Source organism: Oncorhynchus clarkii, chromosome 5, assembly GCF_045791955.1.
Source record: "Oncorhynchus clarkii lewisi isolate Uvic-CL-2024 chromosome 5, UVic_Ocla_1.0, whole genome shotgun sequence".
Classification (NCBI taxonomy): Eukaryota; Metazoa; Chordata; class Actinopteri; order Salmoniformes; family Salmonidae; genus Oncorhynchus; species Oncorhynchus clarkii.
In genome coordinates this window covers 7,099,853-7,126,051 of record NC_092151.1, presented here as the reverse complement: position 1 = coordinate 7,126,051, position 26,199 = coordinate 7,099,853, and the positions used below count along the sequence as shown (strand labels likewise).

Sequence of the window (26,199 nt, the reverse complement as noted above, 5' to 3'; positions counted from 1 at the left end):
ACTTGTACTTTCGGAGGTGCTGAGCACATATTACTCCGTCTCTCATATCCTGTCCTCAACAAAGCACCACAGCGATGGGGAGCCGAGCTGATCACACTTGATAACCCCTGGCTTTGATATGATTCTAATCAACACTATCACCCAAATGACGTCAGTTTTGCAGCCATCTTTAAACATGCAGTCTAATGCAGTCTCATGCAGTCTCAAGTGTGAGACAGTGTGTTGGTGTTATCAGTTCGGCTCCCGACTGATACGGTGATTCATTATCAATATCAAAGGTGAAGGAATAGAAAGTCCAGAAATCCAGAATAGAAACAAAAAATGACCACCGACTCAATATTAGGTCAAATATGGACTCAAAACACCTGGATGCTTCTGAACACTTAAGCGTCTACATTACTTAGCTTGTATTTGGGTGTTCGATACCATTTTTATCCTGAAGCGCAAATGTAAAAGTAGAGTTGTGTGTTATATACTGCGACACTATTGACATATAGTTAAGCATTAAGGCCCGAGGAGGAACTACCCGGTTTATAATTAAGCAATAAGGCCCGAGGAGGATCTACCCGGTTTATAATTAAGCAATAAGGCTAGAGGAGGATCTACCTGGTTTATAATTAAGCAATAAGGCCCGAGGAGGAACTACCCAGTTTATAATTAAGCAATAAGGCTAGAGGAGGATCTACCTGGTTTATAATTAAGCAATAAGGCCAGAGGAGGAACTACCCAGTTTATAATTAAGCAATAAGGCTAGAGGAGGATCTACCCGGTTTATAATTAAGCAATAAGGCCCGAGGAGGATCTACCCGGTTTATAATTAAGCAATAAGGCCCGAGGAGGAACTACCCAGGTTTATATTTGGATTTTAAGCTGAACGGCACCCTGACTCACCTATTGCTCTTTTGACCTGATGATCACTCAGTTACACAGCTGATGCCCCCTGGACTGTTTCAATGACACGGTACCTCATTTTGTTTACCTGTCGGCCCCAGCCTCGAACTCAGGTCCTGTATGTACCTAACTGACCCGCTCTGCCCATTCATCTCCATTTACCTGTCGGCCCCAGTCTCGAACTCAGGTCCTGTATGTACCTAACTGACCCTCTCTGCCCATTCTCCACCATTTACCTGTAGGCCCCAGCCTCGAACTCAGGTCCTGTATGTACCTAACTGACCCTCTCTGCCCATTCTCCACCATTTACCTGTCGGCCCCAGCCTCGAACTCAGGTCCTGTATGTACCTAACTGACCCGCTCTGCCCATTCATCTCCATTTACCCGTTGTTGTCTTAGCTCTCCTGATTAACACCTGTGATTGCTTTATGCCTCTCTCTAATGTCAATATGCCTTGTCTACTGCTGTTTTATTTCACTGTAGAGCCTTCAGTCCCACTCAGAATGCCTTAGACAGCTCTCTCGTCCCCACACACGAGGAGACCTCAGTCCCACTCAGAATGCTTTAGACAGCTCTCTCGTCTCCACACACGAGGAGACCTCACCTGGCTTAACTTGTCCTTCCAGAGACGAAACCTCCCTCATCGTCACTCAACGCCTAGATTTACCTCCACTGTACTCACATCCTACCATACCCATCTGTACATTATGCCCTGAATCTATTCTACCACGCCCAGAAATCTGTTCCTTTTATTCTCTGTTCCAACGAACTAGACGACCAGTTCTTATAGCCTTTAGCAGTTCTTATAGCCTTTCTGGTGATGTAGAGGTTAACCCAGGCCCTGTAGCCTGGGTTCCACTCCTATTCCCCAGGCGCTCTCATTTGTTGACTTCTGTAACTGTAAAAGCCTTGGTTTCATGCATGTTAACATCAGACTCCTCCGCCAACCCTGATGTCTTAGCCGTGTCTGAATCCTGGTTTAGGAAGGCCATGAAAAATTCTGAAATTTCCATCCCCAACTACAACATTTTTTGCCAAGCTAGAACTGCCAAAGGGGGTGGAGTTAGCCTGCAGAGTTCTGCCATGCTATCCAGGTCTGTGCCCAAATAGTTTGAGCTTCTACTTTTAAAAATCCACCTTTCCAGAAATAAGTCTCACTGTTGCCGCTTGTAACAGACCCCTCTCAGCCCCCAGCCATGCCCTCGACACCATATGTGAATTATTTGTCCCCCATTTATCTTCAGAGTTTTGTAATGTTAGGTGACCTAAACTGGGATATGCTTAACAGCAGATATGTAGGCTGTGTGTGATGTTTTAAATGTATTTCAGTCCTTGACTAATAATGTTCTGTTCTATGTATGTTGTCATGTTTCATGTGGACCCCAGGAAGAGTAGCTGATGCTTTTTGCAGCTGCTAATGGGGATCATAATAAATACCAAATATAAACAATAGCTTAAATGTAGGCTAATTTTGCTGGGAGTGGCAATGAGGCGACTCTGGATCTGTCCTCAATTTATTTATTTTTTATTTTACCTTTTATCTAACTAGGCAAGTCAGTTAAGCACACGTTCTTATTTTCAATGACGACCTAGGAACAGTGGGTTAACTGTCTGTTCAGGGGCAGAACGACAGATTTGTACCTTGTCAGCTCGGGGATTTGAACTTGCAACCTTCCGGTTACTAGTCCAATGCTCTAACTACTAGGCTACCCTGCTGCCCCAATGACCCTTTCCCCTACACGTTTCCATTGCAATTCCATTGTTTTGGTCGAGTTCGATTGACCTCTTTGCCGCATCTATACAACCGGGACTAATGTGTTTGCTGTGGCAGTCAATTAATTTCTGTGTCATTTCTAAACTGTTTATTCAGACCAAAGCAAAACATGGGCCACCAACAAACGTTCCTGATTTAGCATCCGCATTGATTAGACATTCCTCCATATTTGATTTTTGATTTCTCTATTTTCTCACATTGGAAAGCTGAAGTCTTCACCATGCATATCTATCATAGTGGGAAGCTGAAGTCTTCACCATGCATATCTATCATAGTGGGAAGCTGAAGTCTTCACCATGCATATCTATCATAGTGGGAAGCTGAAGTCTTCACCATGCATATCTATCATAGTGGGAAGCTGAAGTCTTCACCATGCATATCTATCATAGTGGGAAGCTGAAGTCTTCACCATGCATATCTATCATAGTGGGAAGCTGAAGTCTTCACCATGCATATCTATCATAGTGGGAAGCTGAAGTCTTCACCATGCATATCTATCATAGTGGGAAGCTGAAGTCTTCACCATGCATATCTATCATAGTGGGAAGCTGAAGTCTTCACCATGCATATCTATCATAGTGGGAAGCTGAAGTCTTCACCATGCATATCTATCATAGTGGGAAGCTGAAGTCTTCACCATGCATATCTATCATAGTGGGAAGCTGAAGTCTTCACCATGCATATCTATCATAGTGGGAAGCTGAAGTCTTCACCATGCATATCTATCATAGTGGGAAGCTGAAGTCTTCACCATGCATATCTATCATAGTGGGAAGCGGAAGTCTTCACCATGCATATCTATCATAGTGGGAAGCGGAAGTCTTCACCATGCATATCTATCATAGTGGGAAGCTGAAGTCTTCACCATGCATATCTATCATAGTGGGAAGCTGAAGTCTTCACCATGCATATCTATCATAGTGGGAAGCTGAAGTCTTCACCATGCATATCTATCATAGTGGGAAGCTGAAGTCTTCACCATGCATATCTATCATAGTGGGAAGCTGAAGTCTTCACCATGCATATCTATCATAGTAGGAAGCTGAAGTCTTCACCATGCAATCTATCATAGTGGGAAGCTGAAGTCTTCACCATGCATATCTATCATAGTGGGAAGCTGAAGTCTTCACCATGCATATCTATCATAGTGGGAAGCTGAAGTCATGCATATTTATGATAGTGTTACCGTACGTTCCAGAGAAAGCCTGCTTCCCTCCATTGCTTTGTGGTGGTAGTTGCATTCGTTCTCATCTCTAACCCTGTCTCAAACTCTTTTTAAAGAGAGGAAAATTGGGAGGTCAGGAATGTACTGACTACTATATTTTAATTTGATTATTTATCTAGGCAAGTCAGTTAAGAACAAATTCTTATTTACAATGACAGCCTACCCCGGCCAAACCCGGATGACACTGGGCCAATTGTGCGCCGCCTTACGGGACTCCCAATCATGGCCGGATGTGATACAGCCTGGATTCGAACCAGGGACTGAAATGACGCCTTTTGCACTGAGATGTGCAAAAGGCGTCATTTCCTTAGACCGCAGCGCCACCCGGGAGCCAAAGTCTTTTAGTCTTTTACAATCTCTGCTGGGTTTTTTTTGGTGGGATTGGGTCCTCACGATATATTTTGCTACCTTAAATATCATAGGCGGATCAAGAGAAAGCTCTGTAAAAGTCATCGGTTTAAATGCTTAAGAAAATCTTGCTTCTGAACAGTGGATAAGGCTGATCGTGCACGTGTTTAACATGTACTTAAATGTTTTGCTTCATATATATATATATATATATATATATATATATATATATATATAATTGATTCTCCCATATAGATATTTGAATAACATTGAAACAAATCCAGTCATTGGTGATTGTTTTGCCTTTTTAGTCTCCTCTTCTGTTGGTGTGGAGGCAGTGCTCTCAGCCCAACGGTAGTAGACCCACTCACTGAAGAGCTTTTCATGTGTTCTCCCAAGGTGCTCTTAACACTCTCACGCTCCCGCTCACACACACACACACACACACACACACACACACACACACACTCGCGCACACGGAGGCACACCACCCCCATTATTGCCGATGGATTCTGAAGTGGAATTTCAAAGTACTAGCTTAACCCCCAGGAGGAACACTGTTCGCACCTTCCAGCATTTTTATTCTGTCTGGCAGAACATTGTACATTCAAATCCTCACTACGTGGAGGATTGTGTCACTGGAAGCCCTGGTCAGCTCTAGGCTTCTTCCAAGCATATTACCTGAAGCACTGGTCAGCTCTAGGCTTCTTCCAAACATATTACCTGAAGCACTGGTCAGCTCTAGGCTTCTTCCAAGCATATTACCTGAAGCACTGGTCAGCTCTAGGCTTCTTCCAAACATATTACCTGAAGCACTGGTCAGCTCTAGGCTTCTTCCAAGCATATTACCTGAAGCACTGGTCAGCTCTAGGCTTCTTCCAAGCATATTTCCTGAAGCACTGGTCAGCTCTAGGCTTCTTCAAAGCATATTACCTGAAGCACTGGTCAGCTCCAGGCTTCTTCCAAGCATATTTCCTGAAGCACTGGTCAGCTCTAGGCTCCTTCCAAGCATATTACTTGAAGCACTAGGCTTCTTCCAAGCATATTTCCTGAAGCACTGGTCAGCTCTAGGCTTCTTCCAAGCATATTACCTGAAGCACTAGGCTTCTTCCAAGCATATTACCTGAAGCACTGGTCAGCTCTTGGCTTCTTCCAAACATATTACCTGAAGCACTGGTCAGCTCTAGGCTTGTTCCATGCATATTACCTGAAGGACTGGTCAGCTCTAGGCTTCTTCCAAGCATATTACCTGAAGCACTGGTCAGCTCTAGGCTTCTTCCAAGCATATTACCTGAAGCACTGGTCAGCTCCAGGCTTTTTCCAAGCATATTTCCTGAAGCACTGGTCAGCTCTAGGCTCCTTCCAAGCATATTACTTGAAGCACTGGTCAGCTCTAGGCTTCTTCCAAGCATATTACCTGAAGCACTGGTCAGCTCTAGGCTTCTTCCAAACATATTCCCTGAAGCACTGGTCAGCTCAAGGCTTCTTCCAAGCATATTACCTGAAGCACTGGTCAGCTCTAGGCTTCTTCCATGCATATTACCTGAAGCACTGGTCAGCTCTAGGCTTCTTCCATGCATATTACCTATAGACTAATAGAAGGAACAAAAGCATATTTTTAAGTGTTGAGCCCTATTGCCATTTTGCCATGCGCAATGCCAAGCGTCTGTGTAAAGTTCACCGTCATTGGACTCTGGAGCAGTGGAAACACGTTCTCTGGAGAGATGAATCACGCTTCACCAAATGGCAGTCTGATGGACGAGTCTAGGTTTGGCGGATGCCAGGAAAACACTACCTGCCCCAATGCATAATGCCAACTGTAAAGTTTGGTGGAGGAGGAATACCGGTCTGGGGCTGTTTTTCATGCTTAGGGCTAGGCTCCTTAGTTCCAGTGAAGGGAAGCAGTTTGGAGAAGGCCCTTTCCTGTTTCAGCATGACAATGCTCCAGCGCTCAAAGCGAGGTCCAATCGTTCGCTTCAATCGTTTGACTTGCCCATGCACCCTCTGAATGGCACACATACTATCCATGTCTCAAGACCCCCCAAAAAATACAATTTTCATTATTGAATTTCAGTAGTCCTGCATGTTGGAGCTCGAAGCCTGTTTTCACTGTACCCTGCAATCACACTTGCAACCCTGTACATGTGACTATTAAACAATCTGGAAATCTTTCTTTAACCCCGTCTCCTCCCCTTCATCTACACTGATTGAAGTGGATTTTTACAAGTGACATCAATAAGAGATCGTAGTTTCCACCTGGATTCTCCTGGTCTGTCATGGAAAGAGCAGGTGTTCTTAATGTTTTGTACACTCAGTGAATGTGATTGTATATAAATGTAAGCAAGGTTTGAAATGATTGTTTTAGTCAAATATTATATTTGTTTCAAATCAAATCAAATTTATTTATATAACCCTTCGCACATCAGCCGATGTCACAAAGTGCTGTACAGAAACCCAGCCTAAAACCCCAAACAGCAAGCAATGCAGGTGTAGAAGCACGGTGGCTAGGAAAAACTCCCTAGAAAGGCCAAAACCTAGGAAGAAACCTAGAGAGGAACCAGGCTATGTGGGGTGGCCAGTCCTCTTCTGGCTGTGCCGGGTGGAGATTATAACAGAACATGGCCAAGATGTTCAAATGTTCATAAATGACCAGCATGGTCCAATAATAATAAGGCAGAACAGTTGAAACTGGAGCAGCAGCATGGCCAGGTGGACTGGGGACAGCAAGGAGTCATCATGTCAGGTATTCCTGAGGCATGGTCCTAGGGCTCAGGTCCTCCGAGAGAGAGAAAGAGAGAGCGAGAATTAGAGAGAGCACACTTAAATTCACACAGGACACCGAATAGGACAGGAGAAGTACTCCAGATATAACAAACTGACCCTAGCCCCCCGACACACAAACTACTGCAGCATAAATACTGGAGGCTGAGACAGGAGTGGTCAGGAGACGCTGTGGCCCCATCCGAGGACACCCCCGGACAGGGCCAAACAGGAAGGATATAACCCCACCCACTTTGCCAAAGCACAGCCCCCACACCACTAGAGGGATATCTTCAACCACCAACTTACCATCCTGAGACAAGGCTGAGTATAGCCCACAAAGATCTCCACCACGGCACAACCCAAGGGGTAAATTTTGCAGTCAATTAATTATTTGTGATTATGTTCGGGGCCCCTAACCATCCGCTAATGAAAAAAAATCTCCCCGCGGCTTAATCTAGTTGTGGATCTGTGGTTTACATTATAGAGGGCTTTAGCATTCTGGGGGGGGGGGGGGGAGTTTGAATAGTTGGCTTGTAGAACACCAAAAAACGTTAGTTACAGTTGCTTTGAAAAACCCCAAAAACATTGTCCACAAGCTGATTGCTTTTTGTAATTATCATCTATTGGGGATAACTGGGGTCAGAGCGTTCAGTTCCATTGTGTTCTCACCGTTTCCATCTAGAAGACCAGATGACAGATTTCAAGCCTTTTCTCTTTCCTCACAGGGCTTTAAAAACATATTGACTGTATGAACCCAGTACTGTCACTGGCACTCAGCAGAGAGGTCTGTTCACTTGGAAAGGCTATGCCTGGAAAACCTGTGGTGCTTCGATAATGACATCCAGAGAGAAATGTAAAGCACACACACACACACTCCCTGAATATCAAAACTAGACGAGTTGGCAGATTTCTGAAACAAAAATGTCTGTTGAATTGTAGATATAAATGTAATGGTAAGATGCTGTTGATGATGATGGTAATAGCACAGTATTCCATCAGGCGAATTTAAAACGAGTACAAGCATATATACCAGGTGTACTTTCCAGAAAGCTGGCTGAACTCTCTGGCGGGTCTTTCCGCCCTTGGAGCCAGTTGGGAAAGCGCTTACATCCTCTCCTGTGATGTGGCCCCGACAACAATAATGAGAAATTAGTTTATGGGGCTGTATATTTTATCCCCTGTCGCTACCCCACCTGCCACGTTATCAAGGAATTGACCACTTGCTCTGCCAATTCCTGGAAAGAAAATGACACCTCACCACCATGCCAGACGGCAGCTCCCACCCAGTAATTGGACAGGGGAGTACAGAAAATGCAGAGTTTCACTGGAGGCTTAGTGGATATGCTGATGGCGAAACAGGTCTTTCAATAAAGATTATTGTCGCTGTATGCAGTACAGCCCTCTACGCCATGCTTTTGGGTCAACTGAAACCAGTAGTGCACTAGGCAGCATGCAACTGTGCCATCTAGAAGCTGCAAATGGTGACACTTTTTTTTTTCTTCTCTTGAGTCTTTTTAAAGGTGCACTAGGGTCACACCATATGAGGGCCACAGTATGTGAAGCAAACAGCAGACTGCTGATTTTGAACTGAGATTATTTTAATTGTGAACCCACTTCTAAGAGATCTGAGTTTACTGTGTAAGTCCGTTTTAATAGAGTTTGGCTGTTTTTTGGGGTCCGTCGACAATAGTTTCCATAACTGTGTGTGTGTGCACATGTTCGTGTTTACCGGTAATGATGTCTGAGGTATAACGACCCCAGCCCATCCAGCTCCAGGTTATTTTATATGATGGTGAAAATGACTCGCTCCGTGCCGGGAATGACTGTTTGTGAGCCGTGAAATTTGGGTCGTTTTTGTTCCAGGCCATTTAAAACGTATGTGTAACATTTAGTTGGTTTTAAACATAAAATTGGATTTCATGACGTTACAAGAGCACAGAAACAACAGAGTATTTAGGGTCACCGGGGCCTAGTGTCATTGATTCAAAGAACTGTGTTCTGACCACTTGTGCTGAAAAGTGGTTTGTCCTTGTCAATGCTATTTGTGTATGATGAATGTACAAAACATTATGAAGACCTGCTCTTTCCATGACATGGACTGACTTGGTGAAAAGCTACAATCCCTTAGTGATGTTAATTGTTACACCCACTTCAATCGGTGTAGATGAGTGGTGTCAAACTGTGTCAAGAACTGCAAATACTGGGTATTTCACGCTCAATAGTTTCCTGTTTGTATCAAGGATGATCTACCACCCAAAGGACATCCAGTCAACTTGACAAAACTGTGGGACGCATTGGAGTCAACATGGGCCAGCATCCCTGTGGAACGCTTTGTAGTCAACATGGGCCAGCATCCCTGTGGAACGCTTTGTAGTTAACATGGGCCAGCATCCCTGTGGAACGCTTTGTAGTCAACGTGGGCCAGCATCCCTGTGGAACGCTTTGTAGTCAACATGGGCCAGCATCCCTGTGGAACGCTTTCGACAGCTTGTAGAGTCCCATGCGCCCGACGAATTAAGACTGTTCTGAGGGCAAAATGGAGGTGTGCAACTCAATATTTGGAAGGTGGTCCTAATGTGTTGTCCACCCAGTGTACGTTACAGTGCTGGAGACAGAGGTATAGTAGGTAACCAAAGTTTTCTCTGAAAAGCATGATATGTTTGAGGATGGAAAGGTCAAGGAAATGTTCCCTCTTTTTCCCCATTATGGCCTCTCTCTCTCTTTGTGGTTGGAAACAAAAGCGTTGGTTTGAATATTGGTCGGGTCCATTCGGGCTTTTCCCCCTCTTGCTAATTGGTTTGTGAAGACAAGTGGGACAGCTCTGACCCCTGGAGTCTGAACGTGTGTTTCCTGGGCTTCCTTGCGCCCACCATCTCTCCTTCCCTCCTTCAACGTGAGCTGCTTCTTTAGTCCTCTGCAAGCAAATAATCGACCGTCGCTCCACCACACATGTTCATATTAAGAAAAGACCTCGACTCAACCACAGTTTCCATCTGACAGTAAACTATACCTCTCAGAGTAAGTTTCTGTCTGTATTGTAATGCCAGGAATAACATGAAGATGCTGACCACTTCAGTTTTTACATTTTTATTCCATTATATAAAATCGTTTTCAGTTTATTCTGTGGCACTGGTAGAAAATGGAGCGCGTACAGGTAGTTGTATAGTTAGTTTTGGCTCGAATTTCTGCCATTTCTCGCTTTATTTGAAGACTTCATTATATATTTTTTTATATGAGTCTGTTGAGGGGGAGGGGGAGGGGGAGAGCCTTGTTCCATGCTTGGAAATACTTTTGTTGGCGTTGAAGGAGGTAAAGTAATAGTCTGTCATTATCTCCATTATATATCACATGGAGTAAATTCCCATTTCAGACTCTCCCCTCAACTCTTGGCACATTAGAGCAACTTGATCTCATAGCTTTCATGATACTGTACTGTGATACTTAACCAACACGGTGACAGTGTTCCCTGTTGTCTGTTTACCTTACCTGTGTAGTACACTCCAGGATTTACATCCTGTGTCAATGTGTCATGTTCTGTGCTAAGGACATGAATCTCAGCTCACGCATTAACACATTGTCTCGGTAGCTTCATCTCACGCCTTTACACAGTCTCCGTAGCTTCATCTCAGGTCTTGACACGGTCTATGTAGCTTCATCTCACGCCTTGACACGGTCTCCGTTGCTTCATCTCACGCCTTGACACGGTCTCCGTAGCTTCATCTCACACCTTGACACGGTCTCTGTAGCTTCCTCTCATCTCACGCCTTGACACGGTCTCCGTAGCTTCATCTCTCGCTTTGACACGGTCTCTGTAGCTTCCTCTCATCTCACGCCTTGACACGGTCTCCGTAGCTTCCAGTGGGAAATCGACAAGGTAGTCGGTCCAGTCCTATATATTATCAGGTTATGATCTGTGGAGGTAAAACATTCAGGCAAGCAGAAAAGGATAGACCAGAAGTCGTCTAATGTATGACTTATTGTGACGCGAGACTTGGAACACTGTACTGGCACCCTAACACTATGGTCTATGGGGCCGATTGAGGTGTACTACCATGAAAGGGGAGGAGTGAGGCTGGGGTGTACTCGCGGGGAGGAGTGAGGCTGGGGTGTACTCGCGGGGAGGAGTGAGGCTGGGATGTACTCGCGTGGAGGAGTGAGGCTGGGGGTGTACTCGCGGGGAGGAGTGAGGCTGGGGGTGTACTCGCGGGGAGGAGTGAGGCTGGGGGTGTACTCGCGGGGAGGAGTGAGGCTGGGGGTGTACTCGCGGGGAGGAGTGAGGCTGGGGGTGTACTCGCGGGGAGGAGTGAGGCTGGGGGTGTACTCGCGGGGAGGAGTGAGGCTGGGGGTGTACTCGCGGGGAGGAGTGAGGCTGGGGGTGTACTCGCGGGGAGGAGTGAGGCTGGGGGTGTACTCGCGGGGAGGAGTGAGGCTGGGGGTGTACTCGCGGGGAGGAGTGAGGCTGGGGGTGTACTCGCGGGGAGGAGTGAGTCTGAGTCCCTAAGGAGGAGGAGTGAGGCTGAGACCTGAGGATGAGTGAGGCTGGGGTGTACTCGCGGGGATGAGTGAGGCTGAGGCCTAAGGAGGTGAGTGAGGCTGGGGTGTACTCGCGGGGAGGAGTGAGACTGAGACCTAAGGAGGTGAGTGAGGCTGAGACCTAAGGAGGTGAGTGAGGCTGAGACCTAAGGAGGTGAGTGAGGCTGAGACCTAAGGAGGTGAGTGAGGCTGAGACCTAAGGAGGTGAGTGAGGCTGAGACCTAAGGAGGTGAGTGAGGCTGAGGCCTAAGGAGGTGAGTGAGGCTGAGACCTAAGGAGGTGAGTGAGGCTGAGACCTAAGGAGGTGAGTGAGGCTGAGGCTTAAGGAGGTGAGTGAGGCTGAGAACTAAGTAGGATGAGTGAGGCTGGGGTGTACTCGCGGGGAGGAGTGAGGCTGAGACTAAGGAGGTGAGTGAGGCTAAGGACTGCGGGGCAGGGGCTTGGCTAATGACAGAAAAAAAAATATATAGATTAAGGAGGTGAGTGAGGCTGAGAACTAAGTAGGATGAGTGAGGCTGGGGTGTACTCGCGGGGAGGAGTGAGGCTGAGACTAAGGAGGTGAGTGAGGCTAAGGACTGCGGGGCAGGGGCTTGGCTAATGACAGAAAAAAAAATATATATAGATAGATAAAAAATACTATTGTGCTGAAGCACATGAGCATACAGTACTTTCCAGGGTTGGGTGTTCCATGCAAGGGACAGACAGACGGATGCCAGGGTTGGGTGTGCCACTCTGGGGAAGACCGAGGACCCGGGGCGTGGGTGTGGTCTGTTTTACCAGATGGATAACCACCATGAGCCAGGGCTGGGTGTGTTTTAGAGTGTTTTTGGCAATACACACGGAAATAGTCTACCTGGGCATGATGCAAAAGGCGCACCTTTCCTGCAAGGGGCAGACACACAGAGTGGTGTGAAATACACACAGAGGGCAAGTCCAGGATATTGTCACAACGGTTCCGTCCTAATCCGCCGCAGCTGGTGCTCACCCCTTATTTGTTGGAAACACTATCCAGACGGGTTTCCCCTGCCGTTTGGAGCCCTAGCATAAATTCCACTTGTTTTTGTCCCTTCATGATGTTTTGATGAATGTTTCCCTCTGGCATGCCATTTCTCAGCTGCCCTTACCTTCCCTCAAAAGCCCCTTAACTTCCCTCAAAGGCCCCTTACCGTCCCTCAAAGGCCCCTTACCGTCCCTCAAAGGCCCCTTACCGTCCCTCAAAGGCCCCTTACCGTCCCTCAAAGGCCCCTTACCGTTCCTCAAAGGCCCCTTACCGTCCCTCAAAGGCCCCTTACCGTCCCTCAAAGGCCCCTTACCGTCCCTCAAAGGCCCCTTACCGTCCCTCAAAGGCCCCTTACCTTCCCTCAAAGGCCCCTTACCTTCCCTCAAAGGCCCCTTACCTTCCCTCAAAGGCCCCTTGCCTTCCCTCAAATGAAAACGAGTTTTTACATCTGTTATGGTAACCCGTGTAAATCCACACTACTGCATTCACTTAACATTGTGTCCATGGCATCTGTCTGGGCAGGGGAGTAAGAGACATCTGGCTACTCTCTTCAGGACCCCACTCTCCAGTGGCTAGGATTAGCTATTGATGCTCTTACCAACCCGAAGCAGGGAAGGAACTGTCCTTACTAGGGGGAGAGTATTCAACCCCTAAAGAGAGGAGATGATGGCTCAGGTGATTGTCTGCACTCCTCCCCGGCTACAGGATAGTCCTGTTTCTACTCCTCCCCGGCTACAGGATAGTCCTGTTTCCACTCCTCCCCGGCTACAGGATAGTCCTGTTTCCACTCCTCCCCGGCTACAGGATAGTCCTGTTTCCACTCCTCCCCGGCTACAGGATAGTCCTGTTTCCACTCCTCCCCGGCTACAGGATAGCCCTGTTTCCACTCCTCCCCGGCTACAGGATAGTCCTGTTTCCACTCCTCCCCGGCTACAGGATAGTCCTGTTTCCACTCCTCCCCGGCTACAGGATAGTCCTGTTTCCACTCCTCCCCGGCTACAGGATAGTCCTGTTTCCACTCCTCTCCGGCTACAGGATAGTCCTGTTTCCACTCCTCCCCGGCTACAGGATAGTCCTGTTTCCACTCCTCCCCGGCTACAGGATAGTCCTGTTTCCACTCCTCCCCGGCTACAGGATAGTCCTGTTTCCACTCCTCCCGGCTATAGGATAGTCCTGTTTCCACTCCTACCCGGCTACAGGATAGTCCTGTTTCCACTCCTACCCGGCTACAGGATAGTCCTGTTTCCACTCCTCCCCGGCTACAGGATAGTCCTGTTTCCACTCCTCCCCGGCGACAGGATAGTCCTGTTTCCACTCCTCCCCGGCTACAGGATAGTCCTGTTTCCACTCCTCCCCGGCTACAGGATAGTCCTGTTTCCACTCCTCCCCGGCTACAGGATAGTCCTGTTTCCACTCCTCCCCGGCTACAGGATAGTCCTGTTTCCACTCCTCCCGGCTACAGGATAGTCCTGTTTCCACTCCTCCCGGCTATAGGATAGTCCTGTTTCCACTCCTCCCGGCTATAGGATAGTCTTGTTTCCACTCCTACCTGGCTACAGGATAGTCCTGTTTCCACTTCTCCCCGGCTATAGGATAGTCCTGTTTCCACTCCTACCCGGCTACAGGATAGTCCTGTTTCCACTCCTACCCGGCTATAGGATAGTCCTGTCTGCACTCCTCCCCGGCTACAGGATAGTCCTGTTTCCACTCCTCCCCGGCTATAGGATAGTCCTGTCTGCACTCCTCCCCGGCTACAGGATAGTCCTGTTTCCACTTCTCCCCGGCTATAGGATAGTCCTGTTTCCACTCCTACCCGGCTACAGGATAGTCCTGTTTCCACTCCTCCCCGGCTACAGGATAGTCCTGTTTCCACTCCTACCCGGCTACAGGATAGTCCTGTTTCCACTCCTACCCGGCTACAGGATAGTCCTGTTTCCACTCCTACCCGGCTACAGGATAGTCCTGTTTCCACTCCTCCCGGCTACAGGATAGTCCTGTTTCCACTCCTACCCGGCTACAGGATAGTCCTGTTTCCACTCCTACCCGGCTACAGGATAGTCCTGTTTCCACTTCTCCCCGGCTATAGGATAGTCCTGTTTCCACTCCTACCCGGCTACAGGATAGTCCTGTTTCCACTCCTACCCGGCTATAGGATAGTCCTGTCTGCACTCCTCCCCGGCTACAGGATAGTCCTGTTTCCACTCCTCCCCGGCTATAGGATAGTCCTGTTTCCACTCTGCCCCAGGCAAAGAGCAGAAACTATTGCAAAAAATAGGATGGGGGCCAGTCTGGTTCTGTTCTGCTGTCTGGTATTGCGGAAATGGAAGGCTACTCCAAAGGCATCCCTCCACTCTGTGGTGTTAAGCTCCGAGGAAGCATGGGTTCACCCCTCCACTCTGTGGTGTTAAGCTCCGAGGAAGCATGGGTTCACCCCTCCACTCTGTGGTGTTGAGCTCTGAGGAAGCATGGGTTCACCCCTCCACTCTGTGGTGTTGAGCGCTGAGGAAGCACGGGTTCACCGCTCCACTCTGTGGTGTTGAGCGCTGAGGAAGCATGGGTTCACCCCTCCACTCTGTGGTGTTGAGCGCTGAGGAAGCATGGGTTCACCTCTCCACTCTGTGGTGTTGAGCGCTGAGGAAGCATGGGTTCACCTCTCCACTCTGGTGTTGAGCGCTGAGGAAGCATGGGTTCACCCCTCCACTCTGTGGTGTTGAGCGCTGAGGAAGCATGGGTTCACCCCTGCACTCTGTGGTGTTGAGCTCTGAGGAAGCATGGGTTCACCTCTCCACTCTGTGGTGTTGAGCGCTGAGGAAACATGGGTTCACCCCTCCACTCTGTGGTGTTGAGCGCTGAGGAAGCATGGGTTCACCCCTCCACTCTGTGGTGTTGAGCGCTGAGGAAGCATGGGTTCACCCCTCCACTCTGTGGTGTTGAGCTCTGAGGAAGCATGGGTTCACCTCTCCACTCTGTGGTGTTGAGCGCTGAGGAAGCACGGGGTCACATCTTGGCGCTCACCGGACTTTAGCTTTCCCGACGTGTCTGAACCACTCGGGGTGGAATACAGGACTCAATGGGAACCTAACACTGAAAATTAGCACTCAGCAATTTGATTACATTACTTAGACATTGTTTTTTTTTTTACAGGGTTTTAAGATGAGAAAATACAATATATATATTTTTTATGTACATTTCAAATACTTCCACACACACACACAATGAAATGAGTGTGCTGATTTTGAGTTGTACATAACATCTAATGACCTCCAATAACTGATTGGCTGTTTAGATTTAAGCTCTACACCTACATTCCACAAACTCTGGCAGAGTTTAAAGCCAAACGACATTGACTCCCAGTTAGGTCAGATGTAGATGTGCTTGACTGCATAGACGTGCAAAACAAAGGTGGCTGCAGGCTAATGTCATAATGATAACTCTGAGAAGGCAGTCAATGAGGGGAGCCAGGGTTAAATCCCTCAGACAGTGAGCACCCAGAAGTCCTCCAACTCCAAATCACTCTCGTATTCATGTCTGTCTGTCCCCAGCCGTAAGTCGATTAGAGTTCTCAATGACAAACACAAATGTCAGACAGTCCATGGTCTTGTGGTTTCTGGTCATGTGTTATTGTCTGTCTGTGCTGCTGACACCACTGTTCACTTGGTGTCTGTGTGTCAGTAATATGTTGTATTTTAAATGTTTCAACTCTACCTGTTACCGATGACTGATTTTCTTTTAAAAATGTATTTTGTTATTTATTTATTTTACCTGAAGTGTGTCGTTGGTTGCTGAAGAAGTAACAATGCATCAGATTTGCTAGTCCTCTGCAGGGGAAATCGACCACTCATGTTGTCGAGTTACAATTAACAGAGTACAACTAAATGATGTCGGCTGACTGGCTGAAAGAGGAAATTAATTAACAATAAGCTGATTCCACCTTGTTCTTCTTCTCCCAGCTGATCAGCCGGAAGGACAAGACCACGTTTGAGAAGCTGGACTTCTTGACATCCAAAGAGGACAACTACACGCGCATGAGGGAGTACATCCGTTCTCTCAAGATAACACCATGCATCCCCTACCTGGGTAAGTCTCTAACCTTAAACCCTATCTGGGTAAGTCTCTCTCATGATTTGTATCAGTCATTTGTTTTGCAAACTCTGCTAACACACATGCAGTAAAGAAACACTGCTAAACATACATCAGTCTCTTGAGGTGCGCAATTGAAATGATTGGTTAACTATACTCTCCAACATAAAATAAAACATTTCTAGAACTCAAGTGGTGTCCTGATATGTTTAGGCATTGTTGTGGAAAGAAGTGTGATTTAAAAAAAAAAAACGAGTGGTTTTTGGCGGAATTATGGTGAATAAATATATTGAGATTCTGGTCTGTTTTTCCATCTACCTGCAACAGTGGCTGGTGGCCCTGTTCATAAACCATGTCGGGTGCATTTGTTAACACCTTGCTCAGTCTTATTACCTCATTAGCTAGATTGCTAGCTAACAACCTGGGAACTTTAGCAGTATATCCAAACTTCTGGTGGCACAGAGAGAAAGGAAAGGGGATATCTTCTTCAGGAGATCAATGATCATAGATCAATGAATGAATGAATGACTGATCTCTTGCATGTCATCACTCACAAAACGTTACGCTTTTAAAGGGACAGTGTACAATTTTTTATCTTATGCATCTCAATAGGTAGTGCTTTTAAACAATGACAGTTTTTTTTTATATCAACGTAATAGCTTTTTATAATTAACGAATGTCTTTACAGAGTTAAATATTAGTTTCTTCAAAAGTAGCTAGAATTCATAGGCCCAATATAGTCTCTCTCTCCATAAAATAAAATAAAATGTTTCTCTTCTGGTGCTCCTAACTTTGGTTGTGCTCCTAACTTTTGTTGTGCTCCTAACCTTTGTTGTCCTCCTAACCTTTGTTGTGCTCCTAACTTTTGTTGTGCTCCTAACTTTTGTTGTGCTCCTAACCTTTGTTGTCCTCCTAACTTTTGCGGTGCTCCTAACTTTTGCGGTGCTCCTAACTTTTGCGGTGCTCCTAACTTTTGCGGTGCTCCTAACTTTTGTTGTGCTCCTAACCTTTCAAAGTTTGGAACACCAGTGCTATGATTTTTTAATATTTTTTATTTAGAGCCCTGTTCATAACATCGATATATTTTCCAAACTGATATGGTAAAGCCACATTTGGAGAAGCTACTTTTGATCAATCTGTTTGTTGTTAAATCATCACTACCACCATCATCATCAATAAATGTGCAGATGTTTCCCATTCACTGAGGAATTAAAACCCATTCAGCTGAGTCGGTTTAGTTTTATAACCGTGGCCAACCCCCCCCCCCCCCCCCCCCCCTTTATGACGAGTCATCCACCTGGTTCAGTCTGTGATTTGAGGAAAATAGCATCAACCTCTCTAGTAATTTAATAGGATCTCAATGTCATAAATCCTCAATGTTCCAGAATGTGGTGAAAATGGCAGGGAGAAATCTAAACCAGTCTAATTGGAATGAATGGCAGTAGAGGCGTAATCCCGATTTTTAATATGCAGGAACATAAAAGGCATGTGACATGTCAAACTAAAATGGTCATATATATAATTAGAAATACATTTTATACAGGTTTTATACCAATTTTCCATGTGAATAATAACCTCTAAAATATATGTAAACAAACCACAAATGTCTACGTTTTTTGTGTTCTTGGAAAGCTGTGTAAAATCAGTATTTGCAACTTGTCGAAGTCGTATCATCAACTGATTTGCGCCAGTGTATGGCTGTGGATTGACTGCATTTTTTGAATAGAATATTGGCAGTGAATTAGACAAATGTATGGAATCATTCCTCTAAAACGGTCTGGCTAGCTAGCAGACATGCAGTGCAGAAATTCTTCAAATTCATTATTTTACACTGTCTTAAAACAGCACAGGCAAACCATGGCTGACCTTTATCCCGTCATTGGAAGGTTCATGTCCATTCCGTTATCCTGATTCCTAATTCTATGGAAAAGAGGGTTGTAGTTCCAAATGAAAACACAGTTGCAAATGTCACTAACTAACTAGCAAAATTATTACAAACATTTTGGCAATGATTTAATAGTTTGCAATTGTTAGCCACCAGTTTTTAAAATGATCTATCTCCTGCACAAATTGTGCCAGGATGTTGGTCGCCAGTGATCAGCTGTGTAGCTTACTGACATAGTTAGCTAGCTCATCCTTCACTGGCATCAAAAGCTTGCTTAGCCTGTTTAAATTACCCTAAAGTTGTAGACATACTTTCCCACAATTAAGAGAAACTGTCTTATCAGAAATCAGTCCGTAGATCAGCATGTTTCTCTGCGATTGTATGGTTGAGTCAGCTGAGCACAGCCAGCAGCTGACTCGGTAGACTACTGTAATGACTCGACGCAGAAGAACAGCTGCTAAATAAAAACTCATAATGTAAGCATTAGCACTACTAGCTACAGTCGCTAGCAAATTTTTTTTTGGAGCATTCAGCATTGTGTGTGTGTGTGTGTGTGTGTGTGTGTGCAGCATCCTTTCAGTGACTGGCTCGGCTAACATTAGCGTTAATGTTGGACAAATTTATGCTAGCTGTCGTGCTATAGTCAAACTCTTTTGAAGCACAATAATCCTTATCTAGATTTAAAATAGGGCGACTAAGACTGCCTCGCCCTAAAAATCTACATTTGACATTTATTGTTTTAGCTTAGATCAATTGAGACAGTTTTGAGGCAGAAATGGGATTTAGCAGATGTCACCTAGGTATTTTTTTTTCTCTCCAAATGTTAGACCTTGTATCAGAACTACTTTCGAGCTATCCCACTTTGCGATATGAGACGGATCAGTGCAGGCGGAATCTACGCGCTGTCCGACGTAAAACAATGTCAACGACCACCAGCAATTAAAAATATCAACATGAATCGGTATCCCAGAGCAGATAAATTTAATCATGGAAACTGTGGACAGTCACTGACAGACATCACTACTATTGTGCTCTAACCGTTGTGTGCCTATTGAGACGTCTGTGTTGAGATTTCCACCGTAGGACTCTGGACTTTTGTACAGCGGTCCTCTTTAAAGGATCCTTCCCAGGACAGTTTGCGCTCGGTTCAGAACTTAAAGCACAGGGTTACAGGAACAGTACTTCAATGCAGATATTGTATTAAAATACAGGTATCCAGTGGGATAATACTGAACTATAATACTGAACTGTAATACTGAACTGTAATACTGAACTGTAATACTGAACTGTAATACTGAACTGTAATACTGAACTATAATACTGAACTATAATACTGAACTATAATACTGAACTATAATACTGAACTATAATACTGAACTGTAATACTGAACTGTAATACTGAACTGTAATACTGAACTGTAATACTGAACTGTAATACTGAACTGTAATACTGAACTGTAATACTGAACTGTAATACTGAACTACTCTAGTAATATAGTGTCCCAGGTGTAAATCTATAATACTCAGTATTACTACTCTAGATATCGGCTCGGCTCTATACTCTATACCCCTCATTCAAATCTGGAATGTTGAAGTCAGATCCCACTGCTTTTTCTTTATAATGGGACTGATTTACACCTGGGACACCAGGTGGATGCAATTAATGAACAGGTAGATCAGAAAACCAGCAGGCTCTGGACCTCGCTCAAGACTACATACAACTCAAATTCAAAAAACTAATCACACAAGGTATTTTTTTTTCTATCCATATCTTCTGAAGATTAACTAGTACCTAGTTTAATTTGGCGGGTCAGATGAAGAGGGGTAATTGCAATGGTTTGGCAGTAGCCCTCTGACCCAGTTTCCTATTATCACTAGGGTTGCAAAATTCCTGGAACTTTCAATAAATTCCCTTGTTTTCTAGAAATTTTGGTTGGAGGATTTGAGATGTTCTGCTTATTCCCTCCTGATTCTGGAAATCAATTTATTGAACGTTCCCCCTGATTTTTGCAACCCTAATTATCACACAGAGTTCTTGCCAACTCAGACTGGCATTTTAATGACTGAGGCATGAAAACAAAGTCAGGCCCATCTCACACAGACCTCCAGGGGACTTTGTTAATCTGCTCAGCTCATAGGGACTGGGTTGCTCCAAACCTCCCTGCTGGTCTTTTGTTGCTCTGGAAGTGTTGGCGGCGTTAGAGGTGGGGCTCGGTGCCTGGGCAGGTCAAGGGGCGGATCCCCTCTTTGTGGAACTGACAGCCTCACATGGTGGAGCTCGATAAAGGCTGCAATGCCCTGTCCCCCTCATCACTCCACACTCTCTGTGGACTCACCTCCCTCCTCCTTTCCTCATTCCTTCCCTAAAGAGCAGTGAGGTCTCAGTTTTCCAGGTTTGTGCCATGGTCATGTCAGCAAAGCAAAGGGAGGCATGTTTCCTTCGGCTAGCGTGAGATAATTACAATAGAAACTAAATGTGTTCCACACGACGTCATTTAAGAATCACAAATAATGTGAGTGGACATATTTGGGATCCCCCCCCCAATCCCTTTTTTTCCTGTTTTATGTTTTGCTCAAATCTACTGGGGGATGTGCCTCTGGTTTTTAAGTGGAAACTACAACACCAAACCAAATCTACTGGGGGATGTGCCTCTGGTTTTTAAGTGGAAACTACAACACCAAACCAAATCTACTGGGGGATGTGCCTCTGGTTTTTAAGTTGAAACTACAACACCAAACCAAATCTACTGGGGATGTGCCTCTGGTTTTTAAGTGGAAACTACAACACCAAACCAAATCTACTGGGGGATGTGCCTCTGGTTTTTAAGTGGAAACTACAACACCAAACCAAATCTACTGGGGGATGTGCCTCTGGTTTTTAAGTGGAAACTACAACACCAAACCAAATCTACTGGGGGATGTGCCTCTGGTTTTTAAGTTGAAACTACAACACCAAACCAAATCTACTGGGGATGTGCCTCTGGTTTTTAAGTGGAAACTACAACACCAAACCAAATCTACTGGGGGATGTGCCTCTGGTTTTTAAGTGGAAACTACAACACCAAACCAAATCTACTGGGGGATGTGCCTCTGGTTTTTAAGTGGAAACTACAATACCAAACCAAATCTACTGGGGATGTGCCTCTGGTTTTTAAGTTGAAACTACAACACCAAACTAAACCTAGGTAAATAAGAAAGTCTTCATACATCTTCCAGAAGCAGGTTGCCTTGGTAACCCTGCCCACCTTGATGTGCAAGTAAGAACTCAAGTAAAAATACTTTAGTTCTTAAGTAGTTTTTTGGGGGTATCTGTACTTAACTATTTATATTTTTGACTACTTTTACTCCAGTACATTCCTAAAGAAAAGAATGTACTTTTTACTCCATACATTTTTCCTGACACCCATAAGTACTCGTTACATTTTGAATGCTTAGCAGGACAGGAACATTCATGCACTTATCAAGAGAACATCCCTGGTCATCCCTACTGCCTCTGATCTGGCGGACTCACTAAACACATGCTTCGTTTGTAAATTATGTTGGAGTGTACCCCTGGCTATCCATAAATAAAAAAACAAGAAAATGGTTTGCTTAATATAAGGAATTTTTTATTATTTATACTTTTACCTTTATTATATTTTAGCAATTACATTTACCTTTTAATACTATATTTAAAACCAAATACTTTTAGACTTTTACTCAAGTAGTATTTCACTGCGTCTCTTTCACTTTCACGGAGTATCAGCTGTGGGACAGTCATTTTGTTCCTCATTCTCTGGCCAGTCGCATTAGCACTCTTTCAGTCCAGGGAAAGAGGACTTTTCTGCCTTGCCAGTTCTGGAATCTGTATTATTGTGTCATTTTCAATGTGCCCACTCAATGACCCTAGAATGAGGAACAATACAGCTGTTGTTCCCATCACACTACCTCAAGTTATGTCGGCCAATATTAGCCAATATCGTCTCTTGTTTAGTGTAAACAGACTCAAAGCAGAGCTTCTGAAAAGAAATGATAAGGCCCGGAGGGCTGTATTGTGCTATCCAGTGAGTGAATGGAAGAGCGGTGTGGTCGTCTGACTTTTACTGTCTCCATTAGTTAAAAGACAGAATGGGCCACTGTGTACTGGGTTTGACCACACGTCAGACTGCTAAGCGATATACACTACATGACCAAAAGTATGTGGACTCCTGCTCATCGAACATCTCATTCCAAAATCATGAGCATTAAGATGGAGTTTGTCCCTCCCTTTGCTGCTATAACAGCCTCCACTCTACTCGGAAGGCTTTCAACTAGATGTTGGAACATTGCTGCGGGGACTTGCTTCCATTCAGCCACACAAGCATTATTGAGGTCGGGCACTGATGTTGGGCGATTAGGCCTGGCTCGCGGGCGATTAGGCCTGGCTCGCAGCCGGCGTCCCAATTCATCCCAAAGGTGTTCGATGGGGTTGAGGTCAGGGCTCCTTGCAGGCCAGTCAAGTTCTTGCACACCGATCTCGACAAATCATTTCTGTGTGGACCTGGTCATGCTGAAATGGTGAAGTGCCTTCCCCAAACCGTTGCAACAAAGTTGGAAGCTCAGAATCGTCTAGAATGTCATTGTATGCTGTAGCGTTAAGATTCACCTTCACTGAGGGGCCTAGCCTGAACCATGAAAAACAACCCCAGACCATTTATTCCTCCTCCACCAAACTTTACAGTTGGCACTATGTATTGGGGCAGGTAGTGTTCTCCTGGCATCCGGCAAACCCATATCCGTACTGCCAGATGGTGAAGTGGGATTCATCACTCCAGAGAACGCGTTTCCACTGCTCCAGAGTACAATGGCGGCGAGCTTTACACCACTCCAGCCTACTCATGGCATTGCGCAAGGTGATCTTAGGCTTGTTTGCGGCTGCTCAGCCATGGAAACCCAGTTATTGTGCAGAGTCCGTTTTGGAACTCGGGAATGAGTGTTGCAACCGAGAACAGATGATTTTTACGAGCTTCGTGCTTCAGCACTCGCCGGGTCCTGTTCTGTGAGCTTGTGTGGCCTACCACTTCACGGCTGAGCCGTTGTTGCTCCTAGACGTTTCCACTTCATAATAACTGTTGACCGGGGCAGCTCTAGCAGGGCAGAAATGTAATAAATTGACTTGTTGGAAAGGTGGCATCCTAATGATGGTGCCACGATGAAGGTCACTGAGCTCTTCAGGAAGGCCGTTCTACTGCCAATGTTTGTCTATGGAGATTACATGGCTGTGTGCTCGATTTGATACACCTGTCAGCGGCTGAAATAGCCAAATCCACTAATTTGAAGGGGGTGTCCACATTAGAGGTCGGCCGATTAATCGGAATGGCCGATTTTAATTAGGGACGATTTTCAAGTTTTCATAATCTGAAATTGGTATTTTTGGACACCGATTTGGCCGATTTAAAAAAATAAATAAAAAAAAACTATTTAACCAGGCAAGTCGGTTAAGAACACATTCTTATTTTCAATGACGGCCTAGGAACAGTGGGTTCACTGCCTCGTTCAGGGGCAGAACGACAGATTTTTACCTTGTCAGCTCGGGGATTCAATCTTGCAACCTTACAGTTAACTAGTCCAACGCTCTAACCACCTGATTACATTGCACTCCACGAGGAGCAAAGCTGTTACGCGAATGCAGTAAGAAGCCAAGGTAAGTTGCTAGCTAGCATTAAACTTATAATAAACAATCAATCAATCATAATCACTAGTTAACTACACATGGTTGATGATATTACTAGTTTATCTAGCGTGTCCTGCATTGCATATAATCGATGCAACGCAGGGGGATGATTTAACAAAAGCGCGTTTGCGAAAAAAGCACAATCATTGCTGAGTGAAACTTATTATTCACAACTTCCTAGCAACTAACCATAAACTAGTACCTAACCATAAACACCAATGCCTTTCTTAAAATCAATACACAGAAGTATATATTTTTAAACCTGCATATTTAGCTAAAAGAAATCCAGGTTAGCAGGCAATATTAACCAGGTGATATTGTGTCACTTCTCTTGCGTTCATTGCACGCAGAGTCAGTGTATATGCAACAGTTTGGGCCGCCTAATTTGGCTCATTGCGAACTAATTTCCCAGAATTTTATGTAATTATGACATAACATTGAAGGTTGTGCAATGTAACAGCAATATTTAGACTTAGGGATGCCACCCGTTAGATAAAATACCGAACAGTTCCGTATTTCGCTGAAATAATAAACGTTTTGTTTTCGAAATGATAGTTTCCGGAGTCAACCATATTAATGACCTAAGGCTCGTATTTCTGTGTGTTATTATGTTATAATTAAGTCTATGATTTGATAGAGCAGTCTGACTGAGCGGTGGTAGGCACCAGCAGGCTTGTAAGCATTCATTCAAACAGCACTTTCGTGCATTTTGCCAGCAGCTCTTTGTTGTGCTTCAAGCATTACGCTGTTTATGACTTCAAGCCTATCAACTCTCGAGATTAGGCTGGTGTAACAGATATGAAATGGCTAGCTAGTTAGCGGGGTGAGCGCTAATAGCGTTTCAAACATCACTCGCTCTGAGACTTGGAGTAGTTGTTCCCCTTGCTCTACATGGGTAACGTTGCTTCGAGGGTGGCTGTTGTCGATGTGTTCCTGGTTCGAGCCCAGGTAGGAGCGAGACGGAAGCTATACTGTTACACTGGCAATACTAAAGTGCCTATAAGAACATCCAATAGTCAAAGGTTAATGAAATACAAATGGTATAGAGAGAAATAGTCCTATAATTCCTATAATAACTACAACCTAAAACTTCTTCCATGGGAATATTGAAGACACATGTTAAAAGGAACCTCCAGCTTTCATATGTTCTCATGTTCTGAGCAAGGAACTTCAACGTTAGCTTTCTTACATGGCACATATTGCACTTTTACTTTCTTCTCCAACACTTTGTTTTTGTATTATTTAAACCAAATTGAACATGTTTCATTATTTATGAGGCTAAATTGATTTTATTGATGTATTAAGTTAAAATAAGTGTTCATTCAGTATTGTTGTAATTGTCATTATTACAAATCAACAATTTTTTTTAAATCGGTTGATTTGAATCGGTATCAGCTTTTTTTGGGGGTCCTCCAATAATCAGTATCGGCGTTGAAAAATTATAATCGGTCGACCTCTAGTCCACATACTTTTGTATTATATAGTGTATATTTCCCAAAGCTGATCTGTTCTCCCTAGTCAGCGATTTTGTGTTTGTGTGCCAGGTTCCTCCCCCTTTTTTAATGAGTTTAATGCGTTCATGATACCAGAGCAGACTCATTGGAAACCGTCATAACAGCCAAGACGGGGGGGATAACAATAGAGCTTTGACTGGAGCAGTTTGAGTGGCGGCGAGGTTAAACCCGTCCCCCCGGGTTACCTATTTAAATTGTTGACTGTTTTGGCTCATTTTGGGCACCGTGGCTCTGTTGGCCCCTCTGAGTAGTTAAGAACTCCATAGAAAGTGGCAGAATGGAGACCACCATCACTTAGCCCCTCTCTCTCACACACACATACAGTATGCGTACTCACACACACACACACACACACACACACACACATACAGTATGCGTACTCACACACACATACAGTATGCGTACTCCCACACACACACACACACACACACACACACACATCTTTTTTGGATGGCTCCTGAGTGGCACAGCGGTCTAAGCCACTGCATCTCAGT

At 45.1% G+C, this 26,199-nt stretch overlaps 1 protein-coding gene across 1 annotated transcript in view; it reads left to right on the top strand.

The window, feature by feature from the left end:
* The window catches only part of LOC139409832 (ras-specific guanine nucleotide-releasing factor RalGPS1), a 268,460-nt gene that overhangs the window by 93,472 nt on the left and 148,789 nt on the right, over positions 1–26,199 (top strand). The window contains exon 8 of the mRNA XM_071155218.1: positions 16,485–16,611. Coding sequence (XP_071011319.1) covers positions 16,485–16,611 — 127 coding nt within the window. The remainder of the gene's footprint in view (positions 1–16,484; positions 16,612–26,199) is intronic.